This window comes from Pteropus alecto, unplaced genomic scaffold, assembly GCF_000325575.1.
Source record: "Pteropus alecto unplaced genomic scaffold, ASM32557v1 scaffold86, whole genome shotgun sequence".
Classification (NCBI taxonomy): domain Eukaryota; kingdom Metazoa; phylum Chordata; class Mammalia; order Chiroptera; family Pteropodidae; genus Pteropus; species Pteropus alecto.
The window spans coordinates 12656387-12673558 of NW_006442109.1; the positions used below are offsets into that span (position 1 = coordinate 12656387).

The following is a 17172-nucleotide window of genomic DNA, read 5'->3' on the forward strand; positions in this document are numbered from 1 at the left end:
TGTGAGACTGCATTAACCATATCACATTGAGCATCATTTCAAAAGGAAAGGGCTTTCTTGACTGTTTTTAACCTAATTAGTGTTAAAAATTTTTAGCCATTGTTCTTACCTAGCTACACCTAAAAGTGAAGAAGACATATACTCTTTAATTAATTTTATTTTGATTATTTTTTTTTTTTTAGGTGATTCGGTCTGGGCAAAAATTAAGGAAAAAGTCTACTGACACAGGCGAAAAACGTGGAGGCTGGTTTAGTGGATTTTGGGGTAAGAAGGAGTCTAAGAAAAAAGATGAAGAATCTTTGATTCCTGAAAGTAAGTCCCAAGTCAGATAATTTATTGTACATGATAAGACAATACTGTATTAATTATATTTTATCTAGTTAATTCAGTTTTCTTACATAATACTTTTGAAATAAAAGCTCAGCGTAGTAAACATAGGTAAATACATCAGGCTGGCACATTTCTGTGTTTATCAAATTAAAATGAAACTCGGATTTTTTTTGAAAAAAATTATTTGTGAAATTTAAAAAGTTGAAATTCAGAAATTGCCACCTTTAGCATTCTTCATTGTTACTTTTTACTTGAATATTTAATTAGAGGTTTCACTTGGTTTTTAAAACACTTAGGCAATTCTAAAATCCTTACACGAGACTCTGAATTCCCTTAATGGTGTCTTTGCTTTTTCTTGACCTAAACAAGCACATACATTATGTTTGTTTTAACTAGTTCAAGTAGTATAGTAGAGGAAATTACCTAGCTTCTTTTACTTTAGCATTTATATCTATTGATTTTAGAGCACTTGTTAGTTTGGTTTGATTTTTTAATTGTATCTGTAAAACTGAAGAAGTTGATTTCTTAAAATATTATCTTTTCATTGTAGCTATTGATGACCTTATGACTCCAGAGGAAAAAGATAAACTCTTCACGGCTATTGGTTATAGTGAGAGCACCCATAACCTAACTTTACCCAAGCAGGTAATTATTTAGGTGGTCTAAGAGGTATTTTGTTTCCTTTTACTGTATATCTTGAATTGACTTAACAAGTTATTGACTTTTAAAGTAATAAAAGGATGTTATTTCTTTCTGCTTTACTATTGTATGTTAAATGTTTTAGTCAGACCTTAGCAATTAAAACTCTCTCCAACTTTAGATTTAGTTGCTTTTGTAAATTTAAGAATAACCTGATAAAAAGTACTTATTATAAAGTTAAATTGAATCTTTTGAAACTTTTGTCTTAAAAAGTTTTTTTTATTGTGAAATGTGACTTATATATAAAAAGAAGAGTGAACAAAACCAATATATAAAAAGAAGAGTGAACAAAACCAAAATTTATGACTCTTGATTTATCGCAAAGGAATAGCTATGTAATCATCAAAGTTAAGATATAGATCTTGCTGTAGATGTGGCATAGTTGTGAGATTTATCCTTGTTCTTTCACTACATGTATTTTGCTCATTTTCATTTCTCTGTATTTTCATTTTAAAATGCCACAACTTATTTATTCATACTTTTGTTGATGAGCGTTTGTGTTGTTTCTATTTTTTGGTTGTTATACTACTATTAATTTTTTGTAGATGTCTTTTAGTGGGCATATGTGATATTTTCTGCTAATTGTTAGTGGAATTGCTATGTCATAGGACGTAGGTATATTTAACTTTAATAGATTCTGCTGCACAATTTTGCAGTGTGGAAGTGTTTCCATCAGTAGTACTTGAGGATTCTTATTGCTCCATATCCTTGGCATTATTAAGTAACACTTGGCATTATTAATCTTTTAAATTTAGCCATTCTAAATGGTGAGTATATAGTGGTATTTCATCGTGGTTTTAATTTGCGTTCCCTGGATGAGTAAAGAGGTTTTTCACTTTTTCACATAGTTTATAGGTTCTTAGATATCCTTTTTTGTGAAGTGTAGTTTGTTCATTATTGGATTGTCTTTTTTTTTATTGGTTTGTAGGAACTCTTTACATATGCATTACATTACATTACATTCACAGAAATTATTCATCTTATAACTGGAAGTTTGTACCCTTCGACTGCCTTTACCTATTACTCCATACTCTGCTCCCCACCCTGGGAACCATCAATCTGTTCTCTGTTTCGATGGGTCTGGTCTTTTTAGATTGCATATATGTGAGATCATACAGTATTTGTCTTTCTCTGTTTGATTTATTTCACTTAGCATAATTACCTCAAGTTTCACCCATGTTGTTGCAAATGGCAAGAATATTTCACATTTTCTTTCTGTTCATCTGTTAGTGGACACTTAGGTTGTTTCCAGGTCTTAGCTATTGCGAATAGTGCTGTGATGAACTTGGGGGTACACATACTTCTTTGAGATAGAGATTTCATTTCTTTCAAATATATACCCAGAAGTGGAATTGCTGGATCATATGGTAATTCTACTTTTCATTTTTTTGAGGAACCTCAATACTGTTTTCTAAAGTGACTATACCAGTTTGTATTCCCACCAGCAGTGTATGAGTTCTGTTTTCTTCACATCTTTGCCTTGTTATCTCTTGTCTTTTTGATAATAGCCATTCTAACAGGTGTGAGGTGAGATCTCACTGTGGTTTTGATTTGCATTTCTCTTATGATTAGTGATGTTGAGCATTTTTTCATGTACCTGTTGGCTATTTAAATATCTTCTTTGGAAAAATGTCTATTCAAGTCCTTTGCTTATTTTTAATTGGATCTTTTTTTTTTGCTATTGAGTTGTATGAGTTTTTTTTAATGTATATTTTGTATATTAACCCCTTATCACACACGTGGTTTGTAGATATTTTTTCCCTTTTCATTTTGTTCACTCCTCTTTCTTTTTTTTTGCTGTGCAGAAACTTCTTCGTTTGATGTAGTCTCATCTGTTTATTTTTGCTTTTGTTGCTTGTGCTTTCGGTATCATATTCATAATATCATTACCAAGACCAATGTCAAAGAGCTTTTTCCATGTTTTCTTCTAGGAGCTTTGTGGTTACAGGTATTACATTGAAGGCTTTAGTCAGTTTCAAGTTAATTTTTGTGAGTGGTATAAGCTAGGGGTCCAGTTTCATTTTTTTGCATGTGAATATCCAGTTTTTTTAGCATCATATATTGAAGAGATTATCTTTTCTCCATTGAGTATTCTTGGCTCCCCTTGACTGTATATGCATGGGTTTATTTCTGGGCTCTTGATTGTGTTTCATTGGTCTGTGTATCTGTTTTTATTTCAGGACCATACTGTTTTTATTTCTATAGCTTTGTAATGTAGTTTAAAATTAGGAAGTGCGACGCCTCCAGCTTTGTTCTTTTTTCTCTAGATTGCTTTGGCTGTTTGGGGTCTTTCGTGGTTCTATACAGATTTGGGGATTGTTTTTTCAATGTCCATAAAAAATACCATTGGAATCTTGATAGGGATTGCATTGAATCTATAGATTATTTTGGGTAGTATGGACATTTTAACAATATTAAATTCTTTCAAGCCATGAACACAGGATGGCTTTCCACTTATTTTTGTTTTTAATTTTTTTCATGAGTGTCTTTTAGTTTCAGTGTATAGATCTTTTACCTTCGTGGTTAAATTTATTCCTGAGCATTTTATTTTTGATGCTATTGTAAATGGGATTGTTTTCTTTCTTAATTCATTTTAGTGAATAGAAACATAACTGATTTTTTATATATTGATTTTTGCATCCCATAACTACTGAATTTGTTCATTAATTCTAACTTTTGGTGGTGTCTAAGTATATTTTATATGTAAGATCACATCATCTGTAAGCAGAGACATTTTTACTTCTTTCTTTCTGATTTGGTTGCCTTTTGTTTTTTTCTTGCCTCATTGCTCTGTTGAATAGAAGTGGTGAAAATGGGCATCCTTGTCTTTTTCTTGATCTTAGAGGAAAACCTTTCAACCTTTCACCATTGAGTATGATGTTAACTGTGGGCTTGTCAGATATGACAGTTATTATGTTAAGGTACATTTCTTGAATACTCAATTTATTGAGAGAGTTTTTATCATGAAAGGATGTTATATTTTGACAATTGCTTTTTCTGCATCTACTGAGATGATCATGTGATTTCTATCTTTCATTTTATTCATGTCATATATTACATTTACTGATTTGCACGTAATGAACCATCCTTGCATCCTAGAGATGAATCTCAGTTATTGTGTATAATCCTTTAATGAGCTGCTGAATTTGGTTTGCTGAAATTTTACTGAAAATTTTTGCATTTATGTTAATCAGTGATATTGGCCTGTAGTTTTCATTTCTGGTAGTGTCTTTTTCTGGCTTTGGTATCAGCTTAATGCTAGCTAGTCTTGTAAAATGAGTTTGGGAGTGTTCCCTCCAACTCAATATTTTGGGAAGACTGCGAGAAGAATTGGGATAAATTTTTCTTTAAATATTTGATAGAATTCACCAGTGAATGCATCTAGTCATGGGCTTTTCTTTGTTGGGAGGCTTTTGATTACTCATTGAATCACCTTACTTATTACTGGTCTACTCAGTAATTCTATTTCTTCATAATTCAATCCTGGTAGAATGTATGTTTCTAGGTTGTCCAATTTGTTGGTGGATTGGTTGTTCATAATAGTTTCTTGTGTTATCAGTTGTAATGCCTCCTCTTTCATTTTAAAATTTTATTTATATGTATTTTCTCTCTTTTATTCCTTGATTAGTCTAGCTAAAAGGTTTGTCAGTTTTGTTTATGTTTTCAAAGTACTAACTTCTGGTTTTTTTTTTCTATTGTTTTCCTATTCTCTATTTCATTTATTTCTGTTTTAATCTTTATTATTTTCTTTTTTCTTCTACCTTTGGGCATAGTTTTTTTCTCTTTTTCTAGTTCCTTAAACTAGAATGAAGTTATGGTCTTTGTTTGAGATCTTTCTTTTTCCTTGCTCTTGGCTTTTATCACTATAAATTTCCCTCTTCGAACTTTTGCTGCATCCCATATGTTTTAGTATGTTGCGTTTTCATTTTTGTTTGTCTTACAATATTTTTTTTATTTCTCTCTCTCTTTTTTTTTTTGATCCATTGGTTGTTTGGGAGTGCGTTGTTTTAAAATCCACCTATCTGTGAATTTTATAGCTTTCCATCCTGTAGTTGATTTCTAGTTTTATTCCATTTTGATTGGAAAACATATTGTACATAATTTGCATTTTACTCTTGAATTTTTTGAGACTCATTTCATGGCTTAACATATGATATATTCTAAAAAATGTTCCGTGTGGGCTTGAGAAGAATGTTTATTCTGCTGCTTTTGGGGGGAATGTTCTGTGTATGTCAGTTAGGTCCTTTTGGCCTATACCTTTGTTCACATCCATTGTTTTCTTAGTTATCTGTCTGGATGATCTATCTGTTTTTGAGGGTGGGCTCTTTAAGTCCCCAACTAATACTGTATTACTGTTTATTTCTCCTTTTAGTTCTGTTACTATAGTGCTTCACTAGGTTCATAAGTATTTGCAATTGTTACATCTTCCTGACAGATTGACCCCTTTATCCTTATAAATACCTTCTTTATCTCTTTGGGCCATTTATAACTTACAGTCTATATTTTCTGATATAAGTACAGCTACCCCTGTTTGTTGTTGTTGTTGTTGTTACTGTTTGTTTGAAATATATTTTTCCATACCTTCACTCTCAGTCTGTGTGCAGCCTTAAAGCTAAAGTGAGTCTCTTGTTTTCTCTTCTTAAATTACAATAACACTTTCAAAATTCCTTAATTCGCTAAAAAATTTTATCATTCTGCCATGTGTCTTTTGATTGGATATTTTAATCCATTTGCATTTAAACTAATTATTGATAAGTAAGGACTTACTCTTGCCATTTTGTTAATTGTTTTCCAACTATTTTGTAGATAATTTGTTCCTTGCTTCTCTTCCTTTCTTCCTGTGTTGTTTGATGAGCATAATCTCTCTAGTTCTCTATCCTACCTCTAGTCTTGGCTTATCAATTTTTGGGTCAGGATTTTTTTCTTCTCAATGTCTTATTAACTCTCCAAAGCCATCAAGCATATATGTTCATTATATTTTGTCCAGTTTTTGAGCCCAAGGATTGGTCTGCTTTAGTGAAAGCTGCTGAATTAAATCGTTATGCCACAAAATATTTTATGAGTTTTTATTTTTATGACTTTTAAAACTAAGAGAAATTAATTTTGGATTTTATAAATGTCCTATTTAAGCAAGCAAATTTGAATTTCCAAATCATTTTTTTACAATGAGCATATTGATACAAAAACCTACCATATTGTTTTTTAGATCACAATTCAACAAATTTAAATAAGAAAAAAATACTAAAAGCAATAATTATTTAATCTTTTAACAATTTTTATTCATTCTTTTCTTTAGTATGTCGCTCATATAATGACACTGAAGTTAGTAAGCACCTCCATTACAATAAGAGAAAACAGAAATATTCCAGAAACACTAAAAATTCAGATAATTGGCTTGGGCACCCAGGTATCTCAGCGACCAGGAGCACAAGCACTTAAGTAAGTTTTTAAAAACTTATTTCCATTTTATTTCTTTGTATGACTTTAGTCCTCCAAAATGTAGTGTTACTTAGAAAAAAAAAAAGATTAATAGTAGTTCTGCTCTTAACTTTTTTGTGTATGTATCAAGATAGTCATTTTATATTTGAGTTTGTTTTGTTATGAAGTTATGTGAAGAGCTCATTGTTAGTTTTACCCTTTTTTCTTTCTTTTATAGACATTTATTGGATACTATTTAATTTATAGATTTGATACTGTGAAGGCTATAAGAAAAAGTTTCTGTTTTCAAGAAGTTTATGCTATAGTTGATAAGATACTCAAAAATTTAATAATTTAAGATCTGTATAATCTATTAGCTCATAAGAGAGAGAAGTTGCTGTAAAATTAAATACCTTCTAGTTAATGCTACACAAGCTCAGTTGTGGAAGAGGAAAACTTGGTCTAGGAGAATTAGAGCTTATGCCAGGCTGAATGGAAAGGACTAGGAGAAGTAAGGATGAGGTAGGGATATATGTTCCATGAGTTAACTACAGCTTGTGTTCATGCCATCGTAATCAGAACTTCTGCAATATTCTGGAGTTGGTCAAAGTTGGTTTTTCATGTAGATGAGAACAAAAACCAAACCAAAAATTAAAAAAAAAAAAAAAGTGAAATGCTAGACTGCAGGTAATTAAATATTAGGCTGAGAAGTTTGGACTTCAACTCTGGATAATGGGCATGGTCCTGGCTCTTAGTAGAGTTTTTTGTTTGTTTGTTTGTTTTTTTAAGGAAAATATTTTAAACCATTATATTACAAAGGATCATCTTAATTTATATTACTTCTTTTTTCCCTGCTGGATTGTAGGGTTGAAGCAAAATTGGAACACTGGTACATAACAGGTCTGAGACAGCAAGATACTGTACCATCACTTGTGGCTTCAATTGGTGATACTGCATCATCCTTGCTTAAAATTGAATTTGAAACCAATCCAGAGAATAGCACTGCTGACCAGACTCTGATTGTCCAGTCTCAGCCGGTGGAGGTCATCTATGATGCTGTAAGTGCAAAGAAAAAGTGAATTTTTATTAAACTTCTCTTATACATCTGACAATGATTTTCTTATTTTTTCTCTTTCATATTTCACATTTATTTACTTAGCAGCTCAGTTTACTAACACTTTTCTTGTTTTAAAAGCAGTACATGTTTAGCAGTTAATTTTTATTTTTTTATCTGCTACAGATATTTTTTTGCTGTAAGATGTATTTATGCTTATGTCAAATTTTAAAAAGTCTGAAATACTATTAAAATTATATATTTACTGTACCAACTACTCCACTGAACTTTCTATTCTAGTTTGTTTTTGCTTATTCTCCCTTCCTCCTCAATGTTTGGAACCAGTTCAAAGAGCTTAAGAAGTAATTGAAAGAATTTTGAATATTGTTTCCACAAGAAAAAAAATCAGCATTTAGATACTCTTGAAAAGGCTAGCTCGAGTTCTTTATCTATAGCGTCATCTTTTATTCAGACTCTCTTTATCTCATCTCAAGCTAGCAAGCAGGATAGGCATGGGTCACTACTCATTCCATCACTTGTGGATTGGCTGCACCCTGGTATGATCCCTGACTTAATTTTAGTTTACAGTTTAGAAGTGGATTCATGTGTGGGTGGGAGTCCTTATATAAAGGCTCCAGAACTCATTATATTTTCTGATTTAAAAAAAATTTTAAGTTGCAGTAAAATACATATAATTTACCATCTTAGACATTTTTAAGTGTGTGGTTCAGTAGTGTTAAGTACATGCACGTTGTTGTACATCCAATCTCCAGAATTCATTCCATCTTGCAAAATGTCTGATTTTTTTGAGTTTAAGTTTTGAAGGTAAGTAAGGACTCAATAGCTTTCTTATTTCCTCTCCAAACTTCAAAGTGTAGGGGAATTTAACTTTAGTATAAAGAAGTAGTATTTCACCTTCTGGCTAATTGGAGGCTAAAACTATAAGTAATATCCATTGCTACATCAACATGACACCACAGAACATACTTAAGATTACTTTATTGAGATGCACACATTTGTTGCCTTTTTTCAAGTTCTCTTTCACTCTGGAGGTAGATGCAGCAGGGTAGAATATCTTTGGAGGAACTTCCTCAGTTCTAAGCCCAGTTATTTAAAATTAAGCTCAAACCTTAAAATTTATGATAAAAAGTACTATGTATAACTTGTTTATATTTTAAATTATTTTATAGAAAACCATTAATGCAGTGGTTGAATTCTTTCAATCAAATAAGGGATTAGATCTTGAGCAAATAACATCAGCTACATTGATGAAGCTAGAAGAAATTAAAGAGAGAACAGCTACAGGTAAAGAATTGGCCGGTCTGCCTAAGCATCGACTAAACTCTCAGAAGTTTTTCTATTTTTATGTAAATATTGTATTTAAAATAGTATAGGTTGCTTTTTTTTTCTATTTTTAAATTCAGACAATATTATACAGTGGTGTTTCATTGTGTGTACATGACTTACCCAAAACCAAATATACCTGGTGAGAAAGAGAATGATATGGAGCATAGATGGTTCTCTCTGCCATTACTTTTAAGAACCTGTGTCTCAGAGTGAGCTTGAGGTGGAAAACATTCCTGTCTTGGTTCTTAAGAACCTATTCACCATACTATGTGCTACATAAGATACTTTTATACAACATGGCCTGTGAACTGCAGCCAACTACTTTATCTGGTTGCTTAACTAAAGAAATAATGAATTCTTCTATCTCTAGATAAAATACTAGCTATGCTGGGATTACTGTACTGTGCAATGATATGATTGATCACTTCCCATTGACCATATGCCATTTCACTTTACATGCTGAATTAAAAATGTAATCTGTGAGAAGAACTCAAGTTCTTTCATAATACTTTTAAAGTGATGTTCTTATTCTCGTTAATAATATGATTACATATTTCAACTTGACCCTCTGATCTTTCATTATTTCTTTTCCTTCTTTCAGGACTTACACATATTATTGAAACTCGAAAAGTCCTTGATTTAAAAATAAATCTGAAACCCTCTTATCTAATAGTTCCACAGACAGGTTTCTACCACAAAAAGTCAGATCTTCTCATTTTGGATTTTGGTACATTTCAGGTAGGTGTATAAGCATTTGTCTGCCCATTTTTGCTCACCTTGATAGCTAGCTATGTGATAGTTTGCTTTTTTCCCCTAAAATTCATTTAAACCTAGACTTATTTCTTCTTAGCATTTTGTCAAGCCCTCGCTTAGATTATTTTATATATATTTTATGGCTGATAAAAAAAACAAAAACAAAGAAAAGCACTAAATTTTTTGTAATGGCAGATGATTCAAGATTGAAGACTGGATTACTGCTGTCTTTTCCTAATCGGAGAGAAGCACTTCTAGTTTTCAAGCACTCCTAGCTTTCCAGAGTTTAATTACACAGTGTTATTTGTTCATTTACATATTTTGACAATAGGAAATGATGCACATAAGAATATGTGTTTGTTAAACTACTGTCAGCAACTAAGTAGAGTTAGAGAACTCTAAGGTTTTGGATGAGGAATCTGTAGAAATTCAAGTCTCTGAGAAAAAGTGAAGATTCCAGAAAATACAGTCCTGAATTGATCTTTGCTTCCTTTGGGAAGAGGAAAAAGGAAGTATTGAGATTAGGGCTGAATTCTAATGGATTAATTATCCTAGTGATGTAGTGGGGAGAAGAAGGACTAAAACCTGCTCTTTCATGGAAAAGATTTTAGGATAGGGAGCCATAAATGGCAATAACTCCTGAGAACCAGAAGGAGTTGGATGTCTAGACACGTTTTTTGACATAGGCAGCTATGTGACTGATTTCCTCATTAATGCAGATGTGCTGTAACATATTACCAAAACATAATAGAGATATGGGCTGAAATATTACATTCCACATAAAATATTTACAAATAATTATCAGAAAATCAAGCAATATGTGAATTCATTAAGGGCAATGTTTTCATTTCAGTTAGGTTTTAAGAAGACACAACTGAAGTATGTTGATGTATGTACTTTACTGTTGAAAAAATTGAAAATTTTTTTCTCCATTTTAGCTTAACAGTAAAGATCAAGGTTTGCAAAAGACTAGTAATTCATCTCTGGAGGAAATAATGGATAAAGCATATGACAAGTTTGATGTTGAAATAAAAAGCGTGCAGCTACTTTTTGCAAGAGCAGGTAATATGTTGCTCAGCTTTTAGGACCTGAAATTATGTCGAGGAGCTTTGGTGAATATGTGTGTGCATGTATGTCAGACCTAAACAGGAGCATTATCAGTGCAAATCCTTGTCACAGTTACAAATAGAGATTTAAAATTTGGCTATTTTTCTTAAGGTACTTAGTACCATTTTAATCTAAGTCCAGTTATTGTCTATTTTTTTTGTAATGTGACTGTGAAACTTCCCAGAACACAAAATAGAAGTTGCAGTTGGCTCAAGTTCCTTTGTTGTAGTGTTTTTGAGATGTTTCCGTATTGTTTTCCCTTGCTGCCTTCATTTTAAAATATTTTACTATATTAGCCTTAGTCCTTATTTCAGTAGTATTACATCTTCTACCTTTGTAGATATCTGAGAAGTGTGGATTAGTCTTAAAACCATAAAGGCAATTAATTTAATTATTTTCCAGAAGCTTTCTTGTTTTCTACTGCTTAAGTAAAGAGTGCTGATTTTTTATGCTTGTTTAGTTTCTAGAAGCAATATTTGCTAATATTCTTGAGTATATCACTTTATAGTAGGTCACTGGAGGAAAAGACATAATCTCTGTATAGAATGTATACTCTAGCAGGAGTGATGAGTTTTATTAAAATGCAAATATATAAATATATAGATTTTTTTTAATATATGGAGCCTATTAATGCCTTAAAGTGAAGTACCTACACAGACCATTAAAATTGCCATTCGTATGTACTCAATAAAAATTTCCTGAATTATAAGTGATAAAAGATGTTCAGTCATTGCCATTAGTTAAAATCTGTGTAGGATTTTGTTAGTCATTGCTAAGTCTGTTTTAGGGACCTTCTTATTTGAAGGAAAGTGATTATTACACTTTTTTTTGTCATAAAATCTTTCTTGATAAAACTAATTTTGCTTCATAATTGTGTGCTAGACCACTTGCACTTAGGAACCCCAAAAACCTTTTTTTTCTGTCATTTTTTTTTATTTTAATTTTTTCACTGCAACAACCCACCCTGATCTCCAATTCTGTAATCAAGGTAATACATTCCTGAGATTTTTCTGTTTGCTTAAAAATGCAAGATGTTATATAAACATTCTCCAAATAAATATTTAAAAGTATTTTTATATCACAGTCTTTGAATCTTGTCAGTCTGCATTAAAAAAATATTGGTTATTTAACTTGTATGCTGAAAGAAGTAAAAGTTGGTATTCATTGAATATGTTTATTAACTATTTTCTAATACATTAGAGTACTTTTTCATATCTGATCTAAAAATCATTATTTAATAAATACTAGTTATTTAATTAAAAAAATTTTTTTAAGAGGAAAACTGGAAAAAGTGTCGATTTCAGCATCCATCAACTATCCATATTTTGCAACCCATGGATTTTCATGTTGAGTTGGCCAAAGCAATGGTAGAAAAAGACATTAGAATGGCCAGGTAATGTATGAGTTTTCTTTATATTATAAATCAATGAGGTGAAATATATCTGTGTCAGTTATTGGATTTTAAGAAAGCAAAGCTGATTTTCTGAAGGACAGAAAAAAATGATAGTTTTATAGCAGAAATACATTTTTAAGAAAATGTGTTTCAATTATATATCACCTCTCTTATTTCAGAACTATTTGGACTTTTACATTCTGTAAAAGTTGATTATCTCTGTTTTTGAATCCATCAAATCTAAGGTTTAATATCAGTGAAATAAAATATCAAAAAATGAGAGGTTCTTTTGATTATGAAACCATATAAAATCTTGAGAATAATCTAAGGGAAAAAAAAGTGGGAACTGAATTTTAAATTTAGGTAATTATGAAATATATTTTGCCTTCTTAAAAACAGCTTTACTGAAGTATTATTGACATTCAGTAGGGTACATCTGTTTAAAGTATACAAATTGATAAGTTTTAACTTATTTATATATCTATGAAACCATCACCACAGTCAAGATAATGAATACATCCATCATCTCTCAAAGTCATTATGCTCCTTTATATTCTCTCCCTCCCATCCTCACCTGCTAACTCCTCACCCCTCAATCCCTGGACAAGACTGATCTGCTTTCTGACACTATAGATTTGTTAAAATTTTCTAGAATTTTATATAAGTAGAATCACACAGTTTTAACTCTTTGCTTGGCTTCTTTCGCTTAGCATAATTAATTTGAGATTGATGCATGTTGTATATATCAATACTTCATTGAAACTTTTTATCTAACGGATTTTAAACCAACCTTGCATTACTGAATAAACCTCAGTTGGTAATGACATATTATTTTTTTAAGATATTGCATTTGGTTTGCTAAAATTTTGTTAGGAAGTTTTACATCTTATTAGGGATGTCAGTCTGTGCTTTTATTTACTTGTATTGGTACCAGAGTGCCAGGGTAATGTTGGCATCATGGAATGAATTTTCTGGAAGAAGTCGTGTGGAATTGATATTATTTTTTCCAGTGAAACCATCTGGTCTTGGAGTTTTCTTTTTTTTGGAAGGATTTTACCTGACTCAATTTCTTAATCGGTATAGGGCTATTCAGAGTATCTGATTTTTTTTTTTTTTTTTTTTGAGCGATTTCTTTTAGTAGTTTGTCCTTTAAGGAAGGAATTTGTCCATTCTATCTTAGTTGTTGAGTATATCATTATAAAATTGTTTATACGTCCACTGTTTTAGTACATGTAGACTCTACAGTGATGTTCTCTCTCACTCCTGATATTTGTAATTTATGCCTTTTCTTGGTTAGTCTAGCTAGAAGTTTATCAATTTTGTTGCTCTTCTTCTGAAGGAATCAACTTTTTGTTTCAGTTATCTTCTCTATTGTGTTTCTGGTTTTTTTTATTTCATTGATTTCCACTCTCACATTTCTTACTGCTTTTTTTCCCTGCTTACTTTGGGTTTCATTTGTTTTACTTTTAGTTTATTAAGGTAGAAGGTAAGACCATTGATTTGAGACTTTTCTTCTTTTCTAATATAGGCATTTAATGCTGTAAGTTTTCCTTGAAATACCGCTTTACTGTACCCCACACATTTTTTAACTCTTCAGTCAATAAGCTGGGTATTTGTAGGTGTTTCCTCATTTGCTTCCCATGTTTCAGCTGTCCTTTGTTTACTCATGTCCAATGTCTTTGAAATCATTGTTTGATATGTCTTGTCTACTTTTTAGTTACTTTAGATGGGAAGGTTAATCCAGTCCCTCTAATTGTAATACTTTTAATTTTATGTAATATTTCAGAGGTAATGACGAAGCATTGTAAATTTTTATGGTGCTTTTCAATTTACAGAGTGCTTTTGCAGAAAGTTCAGTCTTTTGAGCTAGGAATAGCCAACTGGGCTCTTTTGAACATTAGTGGTTTGTGCATTATACAGAAAAGTCTTCATTTATTGGTAGGCATCTGTCAGCTTGAGTTGTTTGCAGCTTAGTTAGGAAGTCAAAGATACACAACAACCTGAAAGAGCTTTTTGAGCAGCAAACAGCTGCCACAAAGCTGTTGAGACAAACAAACTTAGGCAGTTAGGTTGAGGAGGGAAGCAGGATAGACGCAGCTGCCAAAAAGTAAGCAACTGAAGAAAGTATAACAGTGATTAGGCAATGAGTAAAACAGATGTCCGTATGGAACTTATATTGTAATCAGAGGAGACATAAAATAAACAAACGTACATATGACATGTCAAATGTTGACAAGTAGTATAAGAGGAAATAAAGCAAGGCGAGGGGATAGAGTGATAGGGCAGATACGATTTGATGTTTATAATGAGAAATCTTTGATACTAGGAAAGTCGAAGTGCATATAGCGTGTTTGGTTTTAAAAAGTAGACAATTATATTTGAAAATGTTTTCATAAAAATTAGTTAATTAAGAATGGCTGCGTAAGAAGGATGTATTTAAATTATCTGGAAACTTGGGTTACATAGAACTTCCCATTCCTTACACTGTTGACTAAATGAGATATTAGATTAAAACATGACTGTGGTAACTTCAACCCCATAATGCAGCCTCTTCTCCAGTCCTTTCCCTCCTCTATAATATAGAGAAGCTGGACCTTGAAAGCTTACTGTTGAATTGTATTTTTAGATTTAAAGTATCAGGAGGACTTCCTTTGATGCATGTGAGAATTTCGGACCGGAAGATGAAAGATGTGCTATGCTTGATTAACAGTATACCCTTGCCACAGAAATCATCTGTACAGTCTCCTGAGAGACAGGTAAATGGATATAAGAAAAATGCTAAGTCTCTTTACATTTGTATTTATGGTGAGTTCATTTTCATCTTTCTGTGAGCTGTTTTACCTTTCAATATTTTTTAGGGCCAGTTTCACTTATTTGACACACTTTTGAGGTTTAATGTTGATTCTATACAAAACTGCTTATGGCATTGAATAAATAAGGATTGCAACTTATTTCACTACTACTCTTTTAGAGCGGTGGTAGAAATCAGTTTTAGGGACTAAAGGGAACAAAAATACATAAATGAAAAGAAAAATGTCTTTCAAATTTATGAAATGTTTTAAATAAAACTAGATATAGAAATTTTAAAAATATCGATTCGTGTAAAATTTACTTATACGTTAGACTTAAAAGTTCTAGAACACTAACTGGAATTGATCTTTACAACCTAAAATAAACGTTGGATTTTCTTTTATTTCGAAATGAAATTTGAGAGAGCCAACTAATGCTTATATTATTTTCTAGGAACCTGTAAAAAAGCTGCACAGTTAATGTAATAGATAGCAACTACATGGCAACAATGATAAGTAGACTCATCTACTAGATTGCACATAGTTCTGCCCTTATAACTGCAGGTGGTAGTCTTAATAATAAACTTCAGCCAACCATTATTTAGTAGATTGCATAATGTACTTCAATGGAAGAGTTGTATATTGTGTGAGTATGTGTCTTTCCATCTTTCTATTATCTTATTACTTTTTCAGTATGTCTCATTTATATACATTTAATCCTGCTAAATTAGCATTTCAAGAAAATTTTTGTATCATTTGCTAGGTATCCTCAATTCCCATTATTTCAGATAGGACAGAAAAGCTACTTGGTACATCACTGTTGCTAGATGGAGTGGAATCAGGTAAGGAAAGTAATATGTTCTTTATTAAACCAAGCCTATAAATTAGTATGTAAAGATAAAATTTTCAGAGAATAAAGGAATTTCGAAAGTGTTATAGTAATTTACTGGTTTTAGTTCTAGTTGTGCTACTAACCAATACTGTGACTTTGAGTCACTTTTTTTTTTAAGCCCAAGTTTCTTCATTTGATTAAAAGGATTTTTGTGAATGACAATGCTGAAGATTTTAAATAAGCTACTTTTTTTTCCTTTTGCTGAAGTTACTACCTGATCTTTTTGTCTAGCTCTGGCATAACTGATCTCTTTTAATTTTGCATTAGAATATAGGTGTCATGAGGACAAAGATTATGTCTGTCCTTGTCACTCTAGTGTTCTTAGTGGCTGGTACAGACTTATACATGATAGATGATACCTAAGAAATATTTTATTGAATATTGAATGATTTAAAGTGAAAAACAGCATTATTGAAAAAAAAAATAGGGCAGTTAAATTTTATTTGTGCTTTTCACTGGCTAGATTGAGTCACTTTGTGGGACTTAGAAAAAGTCCCACATTGAAACTATATTCTAGTTCTGAATATGAAGTTTATATCTGATAAGTGAATTTTACTTTTGAGAGATTTAAGTTTGAGTGTTTTGTGTGGCTTACAGTAGACATTCTCTAAAGTCAAATGAATGTCTTCTTCCTTCAGAATCTGATGATGAATATTTTGATGCTGAAGATGGAGACATAGAGACTAGTAAAAGTATGAAAGGATCAGAACGAAAAAAAGTTTCAGAGGCCCCTAATGAGGAGCTCATTAATCTTCTACTGAAGTTTGAAATTAAAGAGGTATGCACATTTTTTGCCTATAAACAAATATATTCTTATCACTATTTTTGTAAACTATCTCATGCTAGACCCAAATATTAGGTATATTTAAAATGTGCTACTCTCTCTGTCTTCCCTAGCTGCCCCCCACTCATCCACACATACAGTTCCATGAAAATGAAATGTTATTTTGTAAAAGCTGATGTAAGTGATCTAAAGTATATATAATCTACTCTGGAAAAGCTCAAGACTCTTAATTAGGATTGTCTTTTCTTCAGAAAATTTCTGTAACTTTTTTTTTAACTTTTAACCTAAGTAATGTCATTCATTGTCAAGTTCCTAATTTGGAAAAATGTAAACAACCTAAATTTTTATAATGTCTTTATAGCCATTAAAAGTCATATAATAAAAGGAGACACTGACATGGAAGGATGTTCACAATATATCTTTATTTGAAAAAAAAGGAGATTACGATACCAAAGACATTATGATTCCATTTAGAAGCCATACAAACATAGTATTGTGGGTTAGGAATTCTGGAAAGACCTAGCTTAGTAATTTTGCATATAGTCTTTCACGTGCCTACAGTCATATTTGACTGATGCTACAGTGACCCAAAGTGTCAGAGGGGCC

The 17172-nt window shown here is 31.6% G+C and overlaps 1 protein-coding gene across 1 annotated transcript in view; it reads left to right on the plus strand.

Moving 5' to 3' along the window:
- VPS13C (vacuolar protein sorting 13 homolog C) overlaps positions 1-17172 on the plus strand; it is a 158539-nt gene that overhangs the window by 51260 nt on the left and 90107 nt on the right. Inside the window, exons 16-26 of the mRNA XM_025038746.1 lie at positions 183-312; positions 881-975; positions 6326-6468; positions 7313-7505; positions 8692-8806; positions 9450-9586; positions 10540-10663; positions 11984-12101; positions 14728-14857; positions 15654-15732; positions 16421-16560. Of these exons, the coding sequence (XP_024894514.1) occupies positions 183-312; positions 881-975; positions 6326-6468; positions 7313-7505; positions 8692-8806; positions 9450-9586; positions 10540-10663; positions 11984-12101; positions 14728-14857; positions 15654-15732; positions 16421-16560 (1404 nt within the window). The remainder of the gene's footprint in view (positions 1-182; positions 313-880; positions 976-6325; positions 6469-7312; positions 7506-8691; positions 8807-9449; positions 9587-10539; positions 10664-11983; positions 12102-14727; positions 14858-15653; positions 15733-16420; positions 16561-17172) is intronic.